Raw genomic sequence first — 7390 nt, 5'->3', positions numbered from 1 at the left:
GTATTTAGGAACCAAATTTCAAGAATAAAATTATTTTAAAAATTTTATTATTAAACAGTTTTTATTTGTCTATTTTATTCGGTAGATATGCCTTTACCCCATTTTTAGCATGATGGTTATTTCATTAAGGTTAGAATTGATTAACTAGTTGTTAAATTTAAATTTTGGTGTTTTTTAAATAGACAAATTAAAAAGTAGATCATAACTGAAATTTCGTAAAAAATACAAAAATCCATTATAAATAATTATATATATATATGTTAATAAATTTATTTTATATTTTGATTTACAACCAGGTTATTTACGACTAAATCACTTTATTTACGTTAATTTTTTATTAGGCAGAATTCATAACACAAAGATAATTCAAAAATACGAAAAACTAACGACTAGAATTTATAGAATGCAAGTATATAATTTTTCATAAAAGAAGGATAAATTCGAGAATGTCAATATTTGATTTCAATTTGATGTCTTAAGTTTATGTTTATTTAAAAATAAACCACATATGAGACAATAATAAACATGATAAATGTGATATGAAATGATAAGTTCGAATAAATGAACAATTAAAATTGGTCAAAAAACTTGTAGTACACATATATGTACATATTCTCAAACCATTTTTGGTACTCTCTCTCCTGAAACAGCAATTAAGATAACGAAGTGTCGGCTGCCCATTATATGGTTTGTAAATATTCATATCTGAACACAAGTTTAATTTTATAAATACTGTTTTTATGCCACATCATTTCGTTAATTTTTTTTAAATTTGACAATAAAATTTGTAAAAAAATATTGGTGTTTTAAAAACAAAAAATTATTAAAGAAATTCTTACTGTAAATATATATATATATATATATATATATATATTTCACTTTTGTGAATTGTAGTAAAACTTAACTATCTGAAAGTTATATGAAAAATATTTGAATTATACAGTAAAATATATACATTGGTAATTTGTGGTTCTATTTGTTTTTATTTTTTAATTTTTAATAATAAGTAAAAATTATCTTATAAGTTTTATTGTTGATATCACTATTAGTCTAAGTGGATTATTTAGCAATTGAAAAATAAAATTTTTAAGGTACGCCCTGTAGATTTTCGAATATATCTGAGTATTAGATCCAATATAGCTGAAAACGTGTTCAAGAGAAAAACTCAAATTTAATATTGTTTTAATTTCATAAAATGTTAACTTAAATATTAGTTTCATTATTTATCCTGTATTTATAATTTAGGTAAATATAAACGTTGGACAATTATTTATAAATATTTTAATTTTTTCTTATATTTGTGATTTAAAAATTTAATATTTGAATTAGATGTCCTTCAAAATATTCCATTGGTAGTTTTAGTATCCAGGTAAGATTTTTGTTTATTTTCCTGTAGATATGATTATAAATAGAGAACATATTGTTCAAAGTATTACAACCGCCTCATCACTTTAATTTAACGTTTTCTACAATAATTTTCCATTTTATTCTTGCAATTGGTCTATATTTACTTATTTGACTATAATTTGTTGGCGTAATATGAAGTTTGTAAAAATTGAAATTATTCATATAAGTATAAGAGTACTTAATTAAAAAAATAAATTGATGAGAAATATGTGATTTTTAATTTTTCCACAGAATTATTAATATACATTTTTAATGAAATTTGGTATATATTCAAGGTGCTTTATCCAGTGATGTAGTTAGATTTTCTGTAAAATTGATGATTTTATGGCTATAGGTTATTCTATAGGTTTTGGTTTTAGGCTAAAAAACGTGATATTTTATCTATAAGTACATATTTTCGTACTTTACAATTGAAAACAAAGTTTGTTAAAATCGAACAAAAAAATAAAAATTTTATGAGGGTGTCTAGCTTTCAAATGGGCCACTTTGTACAAGGTGTTTATAAAAAAAAAATGCTCAAAATTTCGGACCAAGTAGAACACGTCCAATAATTAAGGGAATTTTAAATAATTCCAAAAAATTTTCCTGAGGCAAAGACAGTCTCTCAAATTTAAATATTCTCATTTCTCACTAAATATTTTTTAAACTTGAATAAAGTTAAAGTAATATAGTAGATATCACTAACTATGGGTGAATGTCATAGAAGCGTTGCGAATACGACAAGTAGAAAAATATACTAAAAAATATTTACGTAATTATCGACAAGCCCAAGATCTTTCATATTGCAATTTTGTCAATGCCTCCAAATTTGTCATCAACAAGACAATTTTGTATTGTACAGTCACTTTAACTTTCTTTAAATATTATATTATATTGAAACCTGAAATATGTATCTCAAAAACTGCGGTGGTAACCAAAAATAATCTTCTTCTAAATTCTGCAAATAATAAATGAAAATAATAGTTTTAAAAAATATTCAGTTGTGAAATAATTCATTTTTGAAATTTAAATTAGAGGAACAGTATCTCTCCAGGAGAAAAAAAATATATTTAGATTTTTTTCTTTAACCTATTTTAGACACACCTTATAGAAAAATATTAAATAAATAGGTAATCTTATAATATTAATCTTTTTTTATATTTATTAAATACATAAAAATAATAAATTATATTCACGACCACATAGGCAAATGTTGATAATGGTAAATACTGGTAGACACGTAGAATATATATATATGTATATATATATATATATATATATATATATTAATTACGTTTACATAAACGTATTTATTTAATCTTTGTTAATACAAGCAGATACACTTTATGAACTAACTCTTCGGATCAAAACAAACAAATGTAGTACATAACCTACTGTCACAATATAACCTAACTTAATATTGCCGCCTAATAGTAAACATGAACAAATTCAACTATAAATTTAGAAATTATACTGATAACAAATACATTAAAAAGGCTCCTTCTGAGATAGGAACAACATTTTTACATGGTTTTCATGGATTTAAGTTGTATTTTCCAGATGGTAAAATAAATTAAAGGTACATTTTGAAAATAATTATAACTAACTTTGTAGATGATGTTGATATTGAAAAATTGAAAAATAATATTAATGCTTTTCAACAGTATGTGGACCAACATAACAGTGCATTTAATTTAGATTTTATCGAGGAGAATAAATATTTTATTGTAGATTATAAGCTTTTAATCAATGATGAAGATTTATCAAAAAACTGGACTGACTACAAGACTGACATAATAAATAATACTCAGTATTACTTAAATGTAATGGGACTAGCACTTCATCAAAACTTAATCAAGAAACTTCAAGACACTACTAATAATATAGGCAATCCCAAAGAAAAAGAATATTCTATAATCAGACCTAGAATTGTGAATTTTGAACCCAGTTTGCAGCTTAAAGATTTAAGAGTGAATTATTATGGTGAATCAATTTAAACTGTAAATTATCAATTAACTAAATAAGTTATTTTAGGAAAGCTAGTGTCTGTACGTGGTACTGTCATAAAATCAGGCAACATTAAAATAATCTGTAGTTACATGACCTTTCTATGCTCATCATGTTCTAGTCTTCAGACAGTTCAACAAACAGATGGCAACTACACACTACCCAGCAAATGTATAACAACAAAATGCAGAGCACAATCAAATTTTATACCCCAACACTCATCAGTACATACAAAAACAATCAGCTATCAATCCATAAGGATACAAGAACTGATTGGGACTGAACAGGTAGTTTATTTGATCAAAATAAATAATAATTTAAATAACTTTAATTTACTTAAGGCAGAAAATGGACGAGTACCAAGAACACTGGATTGTGTTTTAATGGAAGATTTAGTCAAAACATGTATACCAGGGGATGATATAACTATAACTGGCATAATAAAAGTGGAAAACCCTGAACAGAATGGAAAATCAAAACAACAATCACTTTTCCAATTATACCTACATGCTATTTCTGTAGTCAATAACAAAAATCAAAGTCAAGGCAGTTATGGAGCATCAGAAAGAATTACTTTCAACATTAAAGATTATTATGCCATACAAGTAAGAGAAATTGTTTTTAATTACTTATTTAAAATGAAATTTTAAAAATATATGATTTAGAGATCATTATTAAAATAATTAATGTTTCTGTGTAAAACTTTTAGCAAATCCATTCGGAGCCGAAACTATTCCGTTTTTTAGTCCAATCTTTATGTCCAAACATTTACGGACATGAAATTGTTAAAGCTGGCCTACTGCTGGCCTTATTTGGTGGGACAAAGTGCGACAACCGACGTGCAGAGTCCCACATTTTGATGGTTGGAGATCCAGGATTGGGAAAAAGTCAAATGTTGCAGGCTTGTACGAACGTCGCACCTAGAGGTGAGAGATAAACACCCGTCTATGACGGATTATGGCAGTTTTGTATTTAGGTGTGTATGTTTGTGGAAACACGAGTACCAGTTCTGGTTTGACGGTGACAATGACGAGAGAAGTGGGCGGAGAATATGCCCTAGAAGCTGGTGCTTTGATGTTGGCCGATCAGGGTTGTTGCTGTATCGACGAATTCGATAAAATGCCTTCTCAACATGCGGTAATTATCTTGAAACATTCACTTCATTTAACAGACCTATGATTTAAATTATATATTGCATCTAGCTGTATTTCATTGTACTGATCCTTAAACTTTTTACTGAATTTATAGTGTCTCCTTGAAGCCATGGAACAACAGAGTATCAGTATAGCCAAGGCAGGCATAGTTTGCACGTTACCAACAAGAACTACTATTCTAGCGGCAGCTAATCCTGCGGGTGGGCACTATGACAAATCAAAAACGATAGCAGAGAACTTGAAAATTAGCTCGCCAATGCTTTCGCGATTCGATCTGATCTTCATATTGCTGGATCAACCTAATGAAGTATGCCTTATACATGTTTTAGCTGTATTTAGTATTATGGATTATTATAGGAATTGGATTTGCTGCTTTCTAGACACGTATTGGCTCTACATGCAGGTATCAAGATCGAGCAGACGTTCTATAATGCTGACGCCAGTACTTCAGAAGGACACACTTTAAGGTAATATTTTTACTTACATACAAATGGCACACTGCAAATATATGACTATTTAGAGATAAACTTCGAATGGAACCTGGAGAAACCTTAGATTTGTTACCACATGGATTGTTTAGAAAATATATAGCATACGCACAAAAATATGTCAACCCACAATTGAGTGATAAGGCTAAAGAAGTCATAAAACAGTTTTATTTAACTTTAAGAAAACAGTTTCAATCAGGTGATTGCACTCCCGTTACAACGCGGCAGTTAAATTCTCTAATTAGGCTTTCTCAGGTAACTATTTTATTTTTAATTATTAAAGGGATCCCAAATGTTTTATTTTAGGCCAGAGCAAAATCTGAACTTAGGGAAATCGTAACGGAAAAGGATGCACTTGAAGTGGTGGAAATAATGCGGCACAGTTTAGTTGATTTATTCACCGATGAATATGGTATTTTGGACAACACACGATCACAAAACGGCACTGGGATGAGCAAAAAGAATCAGGTAAGTTAAGTAATTAAAACTTAATATATAATTTTATATTATATATATATTAATAAGTTGAATATTATAATTATTTTTTTATATTACTTTTGACAACACTTGTGGTAAAGAAAATAAATATATTTTTAGGTTTCAAAATTGTTGAGACAATTGCAACGCAAGTCAGAAGTGGAAAAAAAGTCGATATTTTCCAAAAAAGAAATACAAACTATAAGTGAACAAGTTGGTTTGGCAAAAGAAAATTTTTACAAAGTGTTACAAAGCTTAAATATTCAAGGATACTTATTAAACAAAGGGCATAATAATTATCAGTTGGTCAGTGCTGATATCTAAAGTTGTTCCTGATAAAATTTGTAGTATTTAATTATAATTTTTTTAATAAATATTATTTTTATATTATTTATTTTGTGGTTATTTTATTATATTCTTTTACAATAAGGTCAGATATCTCTTTTGTCAAAGAATTTCTGTTGGCTTCATTAACCTAAAAATTATAATTAATATTAAACATTAAATTGAAGTATCTAATTTTGCACAATGTACCATTATTAAATGGTTTCTTGAATTGCCTTTTAACTGTTTAATTAAATGTAGATTACATTTGACTGGAACAGTTGCAAGAACTATATTTTTTTTTAAAATCGCCTTTCTTACAGCTTCTTCAAATTTTCTGCTGTGCAATTCCATTTTCCCAATCTCGTCAATTATTAAAACTGATTTGTCCTGAAACATCTTTATGCATAAATTTGTAACTAACACTGAAATTTATCTTACAGATTCTAAAACAGGCAATGCTAAACATTCAAACTCATTTAATAAGACTGAGTATTGACCAACTTGGGGAAGATTTTTTGTCAAATTTTCATTTATGCTGAATAAATAAAAATAAAAATGATATTCATTTACTATTAAAACCTGCACCTTTTCCTGGCTAGAGAAGTCCGTTGACCGTTTAAAGTAACTATGTCAAATCCAACACGAGTTCTGCCCGAGCGCACTTCTTCTGTATAAAAACCGTCACAATCTATTCCATTTACTTTCAAATTGTCGATTACTTTTTTAACTAGTGTAGTCTTTCCAACTCCTAAGGTAGAAAGTTATTTAAATTATATTTTTTTAAATAGTTTAACTATATTGAATTTTCAATGTACTTATACGTACCCGGAAAACCTTCAAGTAGAATATTTGCCATATTTATTCAAAATTTGAAATTTATGTATGTTTAAGTTTGAACTGAACTGTAACAAAAATGTTAGGTTATAATATTGCCAATATTTAAAACGTTTATATCCCTTAAACGGGGTTCTCAAAGTGTTATATGGTTTCGATCAGTGCCTCAAAATTTTATGATGGCTTATTTTATTTATGATTCTCATCAGATCATTTGTCTTTTTTAAGTCATAAAATTTATTTATGGTATATAACCTCAATGGGAACACATGAAAGCGTAAGATAAATATTGAGACTCTCAATAGAAACCTCGCAAATACTAATAAGTCTGCTTAGTACTCTATTCTGTTTTAAATCTAGAAGCTAAGTACTAAGTGTAATCGTTCATTATTGATTTATAATTTTTAGTGTAAGCGAATACTCATAATATGCACTTCTTTACCTCAATATTGCAGATCAACCTTATAAATAAATATTAACTTTTTATAAGATATTTCATAAAAGGATCTAATCCAAATTTTGTCCAGGTAGCATAAAAATATTTCTATATTCTATAAGTTTTTTATATTTTTGACACATCTCAAAAACGACCAAGATATTACTTTTAATGCATATATTAGTCTGATATGATTGACCAAAGAAATAGCACAATCAAATATATTTATATTTTGTGGTACTATTTAACAATACTCTTAATAGTAAAAATTTATTCTTAGA

At 27.3% G+C, this 7390-nt stretch overlaps 2 protein-coding genes across 4 annotated transcripts; one reads left to right on the top strand and one right to left on the bottom strand.

Annotated features, from left to right (window-relative positions):
* Window positions 1-1354: 1354 nt before the first annotated feature.
* On the top strand, window positions 1355-5909 carry LOC109608470 (DNA helicase MCM8-like). 2 transcript variants are annotated; one of them, XM_049961385.1, is made up of 11 exons: window positions 1355-1369; window positions 3118-3369; window positions 3421-3680; window positions 3735-3998; window positions 4103-4319; window positions 4370-4530; window positions 4642-4854; window positions 4905-5014; window positions 5068-5290; window positions 5342-5503; window positions 5633-5909. In XM_049961385.1, exons 2-11 carry the CDS (start codon window positions 3213-3215, stop codon window positions 5834-5836), a joined length of 1971 nt encoding a protein of 656 aa, XP_049817342.1. In that variant the 5' UTR covers window positions 1355-1369; window positions 3118-3212; the 3' UTR covers window positions 5837-5909. The 2 variants fall into 2 exon arrangements, with proteins under 2 accessions (XP_049817342.1, XP_019880468.1); XM_020024909.2 differs by lacking the exon at window positions 1355-1369 and adding an exon at window positions 2810-2949 and having other exon boundaries at window positions 3001-3369.
* LOC109608480 (cancer-related nucleoside-triphosphatase homolog) lies at window positions 5860-7134 on the bottom strand. Of its 2 annotated transcripts, XM_049961387.1 has the most exons (6): window positions 7116-7134; window positions 6665-6741; window positions 6425-6587; window positions 6278-6374; window positions 6047-6226; window positions 5860-5987 (listed from the first exon to the last, which is right to left on the bottom strand). In XM_049961387.1, exons 2-6 carry the CDS (start codon window positions 6693-6695, stop codon window positions 5904-5906), a joined length of 555 nt encoding a protein of 184 aa, XP_049817344.1. In that variant the 5' UTR covers window positions 6696-6741; window positions 7116-7134; the 3' UTR covers window positions 5860-5903. The 2 variants fall into 2 exon arrangements, with proteins under 2 accessions (XP_049817344.1, XP_049817343.1); XM_049961386.1 differs by lacking the exon at window positions 7116-7134 and having other exon boundaries at window positions 6665-6872.
* Between the last annotated feature and the right edge of the window lie 256 nt (window positions 7135-7390).

Source organism: Aethina tumida, chromosome 1, assembly GCF_024364675.1.
Source record: "Aethina tumida isolate Nest 87 chromosome 1, icAetTumi1.1, whole genome shotgun sequence".
Classification (NCBI taxonomy): Eukaryota; Metazoa; Arthropoda; class Insecta; order Coleoptera; family Nitidulidae; genus Aethina; species Aethina tumida.
This window is presented reverse-complemented; position numbering and strand designations above follow the sequence as displayed.

Coding starts and splice junctions, on each gene's coding strand:
- LOC109608470 (XM_020024909.2), top strand. CDS start 2,826: ATGAACAAATTCAACTATAAATTTAGAAATTATACTGATAACAAATAC. Junction 5,291..5,341: donor CTCTAATTAGGCTTTCTCAG/GTAACTATTTTA, acceptor GTTTTATTTTAG/GCCAGAGCAAAATCTGAACT. Junction 5,504..5,632: donor GGATGAGCAAAAAGAATCAG/GTAAGTTAAGTA, acceptor ATATATTTTTAG/GTTTCAAAATTGTTGAGACA.
- LOC109608480 (XM_049961387.1), bottom strand. CDS start 6,695: ATGGCAAATATTCTACTTGAAGGTTTTCCGG. Junction 6,588..6,664: donor TCTACTTGAAGGTTTTCCGG/GTACGTATAAGT, acceptor TTTCTACCTTAG/GAGTTGGAAAGACTACACTA. Junction 6,375..6,424: donor ACTTCTCTAGCCAGGAAAAG/GTGCAGGTTTTA, acceptor TTATTTATTCAG/CATAAATGAAAATTTGACAA.